This window comes from Bipolaris maydis (genome assembly GCF_028858645.1).
Source record: "Bipolaris maydis strain C4 unplaced genomic scaffold PSV08scaffold_11, whole genome shotgun sequence".
Lineage (NCBI taxonomy): Eukaryota > Fungi > Ascomycota > Dothideomycetes > Pleosporales > Pleosporaceae > Bipolaris > Bipolaris maydis.
Genome location: NW_027093867.1, coordinates 7143 through 18508, shown reverse-complemented (window position 1 = coordinate 18508; position 11366 = coordinate 7143). Strand labels below are relative to the sequence as shown.

At 44.2% G+C, this 11366-nt stretch overlaps 1 protein-coding gene across 1 annotated transcript; it reads left to right on the top strand.

The window, feature by feature from the left end:
- Positions 1–3238: 3238 nt before the first annotated feature.
- Positions 3239–4420, top strand: PSV08DRAFT_378144 (uncharacterized protein; the record flags this gene model as incomplete). The annotated part of the gene is made up of 4 exons (XM_014218656.2): positions 3239–3519; positions 3572–3641; positions 3711–4126; positions 4188–4420. The coding sequence occupies exons 1-4, from the start codon at positions 3267–3269 to the stop codon at positions 4418–4420; spliced, it is 972 nt and encodes a 323-aa protein (XP_014074131.1). The 5' UTR covers positions 3239–3266.
- Positions 4421–11366: the final 6946 nt, after the last annotated feature.

Sequence of the window (11366 nt, the reverse complement as noted above, 5' to 3'; positions counted from 1 at the left end):
GCAACTCCGATCCGCACTGGATAGGCTTGGCATTGAAGTTCAAAAAATTAATTTGGAATTGAAAAAATATTTAGGATTCTGATGAGCAGCGTTATGGAGGGGAGATAGCTTCAGCTCTGTATTATTGAGGGTTTACAAGCCGGGTGGTTTGGCTGATTATCTGGCTGTTTTTTTGGCCGATGTTTCGGCCAACCTCCTAGTCGTTTCTCCAGTTAGTAATTCGTCCGAATTTTTCAGCCGGGTTTTTGAGTTAGGATCTTAGCTAGTCTAGCCGAGATTCGGGTGTTTCCTACGTGAGGGGTTTTTGGTTTCTCCATTTGTGTTAGTACTATGGAAACCTGGTAGGTAGGACAGCAATATCTCCACTGGCTGCCGTGAGTAGTTTTCTCCATCTTTGTTATAGGTCGTGTTGTCATTAATATTATGGAAAGTTGGATATACGCATAGCAGTCGGGTTGTAGTGGGCTTGTACCAACAATTAGCCTTATTTCGTGAATACGATGCTGTAGACATCAAAGCACGAAAGCTGGAGCTCTCTCAGGCATCTCTAATGCACTACGATAGCTATGGACACAACAGGGGTTCAAATTTATCTTCTTTGTACGTGTATATTTCTTGAAAATGGATAGTCGAGAAGAAAAAAAGAAGAAAAGAGACTTACGCCCGAAAGGTGGTGATTAGTGGGGCGTTGGGTTGCCACTGAGTAATCACTGCCTTAGCTCTCTAAGGTTCTGGAAGTTACGGTCACCGATTGAAATGGCATGATATGACATGTCAGAAACAATCATAACTTGGTTTGTTACTCCACTTTAGATTTACTACCGGCGGACGAAATCAACAAACTCACCCAGTCCTATGCCAGCTTGTGCGGGCACTGCGATCTCTTTGAATGATGAACGTTTGCGGTAAAGAGTGAGCGCTACTACCTTACTCGCACTGCGCGATACACAGTGTTGCAAACTATAAATCTCATATTGAAAGCAGATCACTGTCACATCCAAAATCCAGTATTCATGCAGCAGTACCTCGCCACTTCTCAGGACCTTTCTTCTTAGCAATTGATTCATTATTGCCACGCAATGAATCAGACGTATCGAACTATACGTTTTGTCGGGAGATGGCACGCCACAGCGCTTAACTCAGGCGGAGTTTTTGGCCTTTTTAACTTACGCGAACTATCTGAATCCTACATCTGAAAGTCATAGAAGCCACTCTGAGAGTTTAGGGTAAGCGATCCCTCGTGCTTCACCTAATTACCGGGCTGAACTTGAGTCTCGAGTTTCTGTCCAGTCCTCTCAACAGTCCGACCTAAACCAATCTGCAAACGAACGCATCCTCTGCCGCCCACCAGAGATATGCACTCAATGGCCGCCTCAAGTATGCTTCCAGAAGTACGGCTTCATTATAATAGATTTTGAATAGCGTGAAGAAAGAGCAAGGCAATGATTCGCCTCCCGGTACCTCGCCCAAGACCGAAACCGACTGAGACGGCATCGTTCATACGGTCAGTGCTAATCCTCCAAAAGATACACCACTAGAGAAATAATTGATTGTCCAGAAGGAGAACGCAACAATGTCATTCACTTTAACACGTAAACCATCGAGCCCTAATGCGGTGCGCAACGCACCCGTTCCACATCCCAGTCTTACAGACAACCGAAGCAGTCTTCTTGATGGCGGAGACTTTGAATACCACTTGCCGGTTAAAGAGACTGGGCCTAGTTTGAACGGAAGTATTGGTAGTGCTGTGTCCGTCTCGACCCTGAGGGATCAGCTAGTGGAGCCAAGCACATTTATGCGCATCTATGATTGCAAGAAGTGTTTCCCCATTTCTCTGCTAAGAACACGTCTTTTAGACGATGACATCAACGCAGTGTTACGGAACGAAACCGAATATGTACGACAATACGTTCTAACTAACATTAAAGTCTTCGCTAAGCTTCTTCATTAATTTCCACGACGCACACATGTTTTGAGCACTGAAACAATTCTAAAAGATTCCAAGGTCTTCAGGGATGAATTAATTACAGTCAATTCAATGGCAAAATACAAAATGAAATAGAGTCGTGGGCACTAAGTCCTGGGTGCTAAGTCCCTGCGCATTCGACGTATCAGCACGATGAGTGATTCAATGTATTCCACAAGCATCATTGGACGCCTCCAATCGACAACCTTTCTACAATTCACAGTAGCAATTATCAATGCCAATTCTGCATCTACCTTTGGATTGTCTTAATATGATTCGGGCATAATCTTAGCTCTCGTCAAGCTAGGCAGTTCGGATATAAACGGTTCTGGTCATTGCAACGATGTTTTCAATGGCGAGATTTTAATGAATTATCAGAGTGAGATTTTAAACACATGTCACGCACCAACGCGCATGATATGATAGATCTCATTAATCAAGCTAATGAGGTGATGAGCAGTACACTGAGCGTTGTCAGATAGCCGTCAAAGAACTGAACAATTGACTAAGAAGTGACTATAAAATTGAGGAGGCGTGAATTAAAGAAGCAGATGCTTGCGCAAACTTAAATAAATCGACTCATATTCATATGCTCTGCGGCATTCCTGCTTGCAAACACCGGGTTCAGTGTAACCTAGTTTTCCAGTGGGCAGATGGCCGCACGTTACTGATATTTTGAGGTATTCATCATGGGGCTTTTTCGTAGATCAACAGCTCAGCAGACGCTTCGTGCCACGTACATGATGATAGCAACACTTGTAATGTTTTTTGTCGTTCGCCAGGTTTTGCAAGTCCACACAATTCCTCTCGAGTGCTGGAACATGGGGGTTAGTTACTTCAGTAGATGAACCCTGGTCAGGGGCTCGCACAGGCCATTTAGGGGAAGGGCCCACTTTTAGTAAGGCTTGAATGTAACGTTACCACGTGCGAACAACAAATCCACAATGAGGTATACGGCTTAAATTCCGTTATTGTGGTAGATACGGAATTATGATGTAATAAGCCCCCCCAATGCTGCATCTGAGAGAGCAATATCTGTACATCCAAGCACGACATACACTTCAATCTCAGCACGTGTTCGTTCCGCGCAAAAGATCTTCGCTCAGGCTCAAAACAATGCTCTGGTATACGCTAGATCAGACGCTAATGTCCTCTTAGACGCTTAGCACCCGTATTCGTCCAAGTTTAGCAATGGCTCTAGAGCAAACTTCCAACAATCCTTCGTGTATAATAAGTCAATGGCACAGCTGCGGCAAATGTTCAAAGTCAAATCATAGACTTCCTTTCCACACTTATCAATATGCTCTTCAAAAGCATCACACTCCTTGCCGCAGCGAGCCTCTCACAGGCTGTCGTTCTCCCCGCACGACAGGTTAGCGATGGCAGCAAATGCATCGACCCGCCACAGAGAATTGAGTGGCGCAAGCTCGAGCCTGCTCAGCAGAAGGGATACATTGACGCCGTGCTTTGCTTGAAGACAAAGCCTTCGCGTATCGGTCTAAAGTCACTGTTCGATGACTTCCCGCACATCCACTTCCAATTGGCTGGCAGTAGTAAGCCTGCCATTTATCTCGATAGTTACGCCGCTAAGATGAACGCTTCCAGTCCACAATCAAGCGACGTTTCTACCCTGGCACAGGTACTTCACCAAGTGCTACTTTGATGCGCTCGGCGAGTGCGGATACAGTGGCCCGGGAACGCAAGTCTTCCACCAGACTCTCGAAAATGCACTCTACTCACACAGATACAGCTACTGGGATTGGACACTCGACCACGACTCCCTCCTCGCATCCCCGGTCATGTCGTCCACCACCGGCTTCGGTGGCAACGGCGACGCCAACCGTAGCGAGTATAACGCGCCCACCGACCAGACACTATCGTGTGTCAACAGCGGACCCTTCAAGGACCTGCGCCCAGAGTACCTCCCCAATTCGCCCACTGAGATGACGGAGGGAGGTCATTGTTTCTTCCGCAGTGTGGCCGAGGCCAACGAGCCAGAGGCTTGGAATGCAATGAAAGATACGCTCACCCCGGAATACGTTGCCAATCAGCAGAAGCTCGAGACCTTCGCAAAGTTTGCGCCGGATCTCGAGGCCAGTCCACATGGAACTATCCACGCCAGTTTGGGTGGCGAAATGAACCCCACGACTTCGCCAAACGGTGAGTTTAGATGCTCATTTAACGTGCTGTTAAGTGCTCAAGTGACTAATAAAACTTCCAGAGCCACTTTTCTTCCTTCACCACCCGCAAATCGATCGTCTGTGGTGGAACTGGCAGCAGCGGGATCCAGAGAAGCGTGTAGCTGATTATAGCGGCATGCATAAACCTTGGGGAAGCACAAGTTTCATTCCAGCGTCTATGAACGATACATTGAACATGCTAGGCGTCGCAGACGATGTACTAGTCAAGGATGTTATGAGCACCACTGGCCCAGTATTGTGTTATCGGTACTAGTTGCGATTTACTTTGCGTATAAGATAAAGAAGAGTATCACTTCTTATATTATAGATAGTTTGCTCTAGCCTTTTGGAAACGATTCATTGCCTGACCTTTTTTTCTCTTTTTGCTATAACTATAGCGTATTAGATTAATTATCTTATAGAAAAGAATAGTCAGCTATTCTCTCACCTACTAGAATCAAGTATTTAAAAATTAACTTTATAGTTAAAGTATGTAATAAAAGGATTTAGGTAGTGTAACGGTTCGAACCCTATCGGACTGCGCAGCCAACTACAAGCCGCCTACCGCGCCTAAAAGGCTGGCACAAGATATCAGAGCATGCTGATATCGTTGCGTAGTTGGTACATAAGAGATAGCCGCCGCTATCTGTACTATAATGGGCTGGCTCGTTCAGCCCGTCACAGGTAGACTTCTATCGCTTGACATTTTTCACTCTGTTTGCTATATAGCGTATCAGATCAATTATCTCAGAAAAGAATGGCAGGCCACACCCCAACCTGCCAGAATCGGGTATCAAAAAAATTAACTTTACAGTTAAAGTACGTAATAAAAGGATTTGGGTAGACCTCTGCGAGACCCTATTAAACCCTAAAAAACAGGTTAGTATTACTACCAAAATACGCCTCTCAACGAGTATATATTAAATAGATAAATCTCTATTAGGTACGATAACTAAAATGCGGTTACGACGAAGGTAGTAGCCTAGCGAACTGCGGTTGCGACGAAGGCAGCAGAACAGCGAACTATAGTTGCAATAAGAACACATTGCGTAAAGCGCTCCTATACCTATATATTCGCTATATCGCATCTTATTAAAGGCACGAATCTATCAGAACTCAATATCTCATTAACGGCATAAGCCTATCCGAACCTCCTATTACTACTATGTCAAACTTCCTCTCGCGGCTCCTATTGTTTTTGAGCTATTTAGTGCTAATTAAGTCCCCTACGTCTATCGAACCTATAATAGCCTTCTATAACTGTCCGTCTAATAGTATCTATAAAGAGATACGCAGGTGGATAAAGGAGAGATTCTGTAGATTAGAAGCTAGCGCAGACTCTACCGGCATAGTTAAGCTGCGAGGGATCTAGCGGATCAGCGAGCACGCACTCGTAAGCTGTTGGAGATAAGCTATTCAGTTGTTCTCCGACCTTACTCAACAAACGTTACCCTGAACCAAACTGTCACCATTCAACCAACCCTGAACCAAATCAACAATCATTCCAACAACTCAACGATCTTACCCTAAACCAATCTAACAACCTACCCTGAACTAAACTAGAACCTACGATAATGAATATATATAGTAGTAGAGTAGCTATTATTATTATTCCATTATAGTCCTGTATCAGCCGTTGGCTATGTAGGACTTTGGCCGACGGCCGTTCTATCTAACTAGTTACAATTTGATACTTTGTGCTGTATTGCGTGACTGTGGTGCTTCGGCCTATATCTAGCTAAGCTGTTGCTAGCTTTCTAGACGCCTGGTGCTTAAGAGCAGTTTGGTAACAGGGAGAGATGTAGGGCAGCTAGGCTTCCTTCCAGCGAGCTCTCTTAGGGAGAAGGAAATAGTGCTAAATATTTCAAATTTTTAACTATTCTTTTTTTTTCCTTTTTTTTTTTTTTTTTTTTCCTCTTTTGTTATTGTTTTTCTTATTTTTCTTTCTAGCCTTCTTGGCCGAGATGCCACTTTCTTGTTCCTATCCGCGTGCTAGTAATAAAAGCTAATGTAGCTTCTATACCGCTCGTGGTATGGAGTAGTCGTGGGAGTTTGAGTATTTTTTGGTTTAGAGTCTTTTTAAGCTGGTTTCTTTCTACGCTGTAAAAGCCGCAGTATCGAAGTAGGTGCTCTGCAGTTTGCGGTTTCCCACATCTACAAAGGTCGCATTCTCTTCTCTTTACTCTCTTTAGGTAGGAGTTAAAGTATCCGTGCCCTATCTTAAGAGAGTAGAAGGAGCTTAAAATGTCTCTTTTCGTGCCTCTAGGGATTGCTAGTTGGTTTTTGAGCTTTAGATCGAAGATAGCTCCGTAGCTGGTCTTCTTCTCTCTTACTTTTTCTCTATACTTTCTCCACTCTTCTGCCTGGCTAGCTCGTTGGAGGAGCTTAATCTTAGTGCCTAGGAAGGCTAGGCTTGTTTGTGATTTTTTTGGTGTTTGTTTTGTAGCTTCCTTTGCTAGAGCGTCTGCTCTTTCATTTCCTTCTATGTCTGTATGGCCTGGTGCCCATTTTAAGAAGATCTTTGCTTTTCTGTTAAGGATAGCTTTGGCTGCTTTTTGGCACCGAATTACCCATTGTTGGCCTGGCTTATCTGATAGACTTTGGAGCCTATAGATGGCAGCTTGGTTGTCAGCGTAAACGTGGATATTCTGGTCTTTTTGGGCTGTTTTAGCAGCGTATTCAAACGCTGCTGTAACGCCCTCAAGCTCTCCGTTATAGACTAGTTGTTGCTCGCCTATGTTCTTTGTCTCTGCGTAGATTTCTTCTTGGTTAGGGTTATAGACCGCTAGGCCTACTCCTATCCCATCTCTGTCTTTAGTTTTAGAGGCGTCTGAGTAGATTACTATAGAGTTATCCTCTATTGTTTGGATATAATCTTTGTGGGCGGCTGCCTCTTCTTCTTTGGATTTCTTTGATATAGAGATATTGTAGTTAAGAGAGTCCCATGGTCTGAACCTATATGAGATGATCTCTTCTATCTCTTTGGTAGATGGGATGGAGCTTGTGATAGCGCGTAGTTGTCTTGGTTTATTTGGCTGTTTTGATTGCTGAAGGGTTGTTTTTTGTAGCCTTGCAATAGCTTTTGTAATTGGATGGGTTGGAGCTAGTTGTATAGCTCGTAGAGCGTATTTTCGATTCGTTTGGCTTAGCCGTACGGCTGGTGACGGCAAGCTAGCTTCGATACTTGTTGGGATAGCTGGAGCTGTTTTAAATACTCCTAGTACCTTTCTACAAGCCGCGTTATGCAGCGGTTGAAGCTGATCTTTAATAAAGCTCTGGTTGCGCCAATAGATTGGCGACCCATAGTCTGCAATGCTGGTGACGCATGCTAGGTATAGTTGTCTGATAGCAAAGGGAGATAGCCCGCGGTCGATGTTAGCTAGTCTCCCTAGTCTATTAAAAGCTGTTTTTGCTTGGCTAGCTCTAATAGCTACGTGCTCTCTAAAGGATAGCTTATTGTCGAGGTATACCCCTAGCCACTTAATCGTATCTTTGTGGTATATTTTCTCCTTGCTAGGGAGTTCTAGAGGTATTTCTTTTCTTCTTTTGTTTTTTGTATAGTGGATTAGCTCTGTCTTTGCTATGTCGAATTCGATTGCTAGTTGTTTTCCTTTTGTAACTAGTTTGTTAACCTCGCGTTGTAGTATCTTCACGTTTTTCTTAATAGACGTTGACGAGGTTGTGATTGAGATATCGTCGATATAGGATAGCTGGAATCCATCTATTTGAGGGAATAGGTCTCTAATATAGATGAGAAAGAAGATTGGCGAGACTGGGCTGCCTTGTGGGATGCCCGCGTTAATCTCGCTAAACTCTTCTATTTGGCCGTCAAAGGCAAGCCTTAGAGATCTGTTAGATAGAAAGGTTTTAGCCCAAGTGATTAGGCTGATAGGTAGGCCTAGTCTTTTTAGTGTATCTAGGAACTGATTGTGCGAAACGTGGTCAAACGCTCCTTTAACGTCTAGAAAGACTGTTGATGTAGTATAGCCTTGTTGTTTTTGGTGCTGGATCTGATCTACAAGAAGTAGAGCTGCGTCTATAGCTGATTTCTTTAGTCTCCCTCCTATCTGCGAGTCGTGTAGGAGGTTGGTAGTCTCGGCTAGGTAGCCGAGTCTTTTAGCTATTATCCGTTCTGTTACTTTCCCTAGGCAGCTTAGTAGAGTAATTACCCTATAGGCCTTTGGGGTAGAATAGTCGGGCTTGGACGGCTTCTTTAGAATAGCTCCTGTAGCTCTTCTCCAGCAGGTTGGGTGGTATCCGTAGTTGAATAGCAGAGAGTAAGCTTTGAAGAACGTATTTGGCTGAGCTTGGTAGGCTGCTGTGATAATATCCTGTGATAAAGCGTCTGGGCCTGGTGAGCTACTTTTAACCTTATTAGAGCAAGCGCGTTCTAGCTCAGTTGTTGATAGCGCTGGCCACTCCCACTCTTTCTCTTGGTGGTTATTAAAGCTTGGTAGTGCTGTACTTGGTGGCGGTGGGAATAATGCTTTTCGAAAGGCTTTGCACTTTCCTTTAAAAGAGGTTTCTAGCGTCTCTCCCTGGATAGGAGGGATTCTTTCTACTCTCTTTTCCTTTGTATAGTCCATAGCTTTAAAGATAGATTGTGGGTCTTCTTTTTCTAGGAAGTTACTCCAGTGTTCTCTTTTAGCTCTCTTAATTGCCGTTTGGTACGTTGTTCGCGCTAGAAGGAAGTCTCTCTTAAAAAGATAGGCTTCTTCTATAGAGGTAGCTTGAAGTTGTTGTGCGAATATTCTTTGGCAGTGAGATACGTTTCTTCGTAGCTTAGTTAACTCCTGGTTCCACCAGGGCTTTGCTTTTAGCCCTTCTTTTAGTTGTGGAATAGCTTTATCTGCGGCTTGTTGGATTACTAGCGTAATAGCTTCTCCAATTGCGTCTAGTTGCAGCTTTAGCTTATTATCTTGGCCTAGGAGTAGGTTTCTTGAATCTGCTTTTCTTGGTTGGTGGATCTGATCTAGCGATTGTAGAGCTGCGTTGCTCTGGATAGCTTTGCCTAGCTCTTCTCTAAATAGGTCCCAGTCTGCCCTTTTTGTATTGTATCTTGTTTGGTTAGTAGGGCTATTAACTAGGTCCTTTGTTGTCTGGATTGAGAAGAGTATCCCATAGTGGTCAGATCCTGTTTCTGTTGTTGTTTGCCAGTCTCTTACTTTCGCGGCTAGGTCTGGTGTGGCGATAGTTAGATCTAGCGTTGTTTCTCTAGACAGGTGCGGTCTAAAGAAAGTGGCTGTTCCTGGCGTGTTAAGGAGGCTAAGGTCCTGGTCTTCTATCCAATCTGCTAATAGCTGGCCGTCTTGGCTAGTTTTACAGCCTGGGTCCCACCAAGGGTGGTGCTCGTTGGCGTCTATTAGTAGTAAGGTGGATATTGGTAGCTGAGTATTAGCGAGTAATCTTTGAAAGGTTTTTATATTTTCTGCGTTTTTTTGGTTGTATACGTTGTAGATGTTGAACTTTAGGCGTCCTTCTTGAATCGTGATAGCAATAGCGTCGTGGTCACCTATCTCCTCTCGCTGGCTAACCTCTGCTGTTAGAGATCTAGATATATAAAATAGAGCTCTTGGGCGGAGGTTTGGGTCTACTTTTGGAAAGATTTGGTAGAAGCTCTGGTGGGCTATTGACCTTGGGGCTTCGTAGTTATTACTGCTAGAAGGTGCAATCCACGGCTCTTGGATTGCGATAATGTCCACTTTAAGTTCAATTGCTAGTTGTAGCGTTGACTCTGTAGCGTGCATACTTTTGTTTAGGTTTACTTGTAGTACTTTAAGGTTTTCTACCATTATTTAATAGATAGGAATACCTCGCAGTCTTTGCTGTTAGCAAAGTGGGGTTGTTTGCAGTTTTTGCATTTTGGCAGGGTATGGTTGCAGGCCTTCCCTTTGGTTTTGCAAATACTGCAGTTGTGCTGAGTAGTTAGGTGGTTTTCAGCGCAAAACTGGCAGCTAGCTAGGTTTCTACACCTGCTATAGTTGTGTCCAAATCCTTGGCACTTGCTGCATTGCGCAGTTAGTGGGATTTGGCGGTATTTCTCTACCCGAAGGGATTGGCCAAGAATTGTTATTCTACTACCAATCTTCTTCGCCTCTTCTTCAGATTTAAAGGCAATTACAATAGAGCTTGTTTGCTTATTCTTCCAGCTTCTGGATAGCCAGTATGGGTTACCAACGATTGTTTGGTTCTTATTATACGTTGGGATTTCTGTATGGAGTAGCTGAAGGTTTTCAGCTCCGTCAAAGGTTGTTGGTACTCCATGTACAATAAGCTTAGTCCAGGACTCTAGCGGCTGGGCTTTCTTAATTGGGAGCTGGCTTTGCCATGTATTAACTTGCTTTAGAAGAAATTCTCCTGAGTATCCTTCTGTGGTTGTTAGGATAAGGTTATTTCTTCTGCTTGTTGAAACTTGCTGGATAACTGGGCCAGCGATGCCTGCCTTTTGGAAGGCTTGGTTGATCTTGTTTCTAACTAGTAGAGGGCTAATTATTTGGCCGTCTTCTAGTGTAACCAGCGTCTGGTAGTAAGATGCTGGTTTTTTAGCCTGTTGTGCTTGCTTCTTCCTTGGCTGTACTGTCGTCCAGGCCTGGTTTGAGTTGTTTGCTGCAATAGCTGCGTATGAGCTTTGGGCTGGTTTTTGGGTAGGTTGCGCAGCTATTGGTTGTGCCTTGTTTGAGGCTGCGATCGTCGCTTGTTTAAGCGTCTTTGTTGCTTGCTGTGAGGCGTTTGCGAGCGTGGCTGAGTGGTAAGCTAGTTTGGCAGATAGCTTTTCTGTGATTTGGTTGGCTACTCTGCCTGTTTCGGTATAGTCCCTAAAGACGTCTAGTAGCTCTAGTAGCTTGTTTTGGGCTATATGAGATTCTTCCATTGTAGAGGCCTGGAGAATTAGGTCTCTAGCCCAATAGATTGCCTGTTCAGCGTTCTTGGCAATTGGTTTTGGGCTGGAGGTGTTTTGGTATGGGTTTCTGCCTCTGTAGGTAGTCTCTGGCGAGAAGTTGGCGTATCGCTTGTTTAGTGGTAGTATTGGTATTTCAAACACGCTTGGTGTTTGTTGGTTTTGGGTGGGGGTGGCTGGTGGGGACTCTACGTCCATTTCTCTATTAATTTGAGCCTCTGGTCCTTGGCTCTCTTGCCCGTTTTCCTGCGTATTTACTATAATAGTATCACTATCAGGCGGCATTTTATTACTAAGCTTTTCCTCTTAGTAAGCTGCGGGG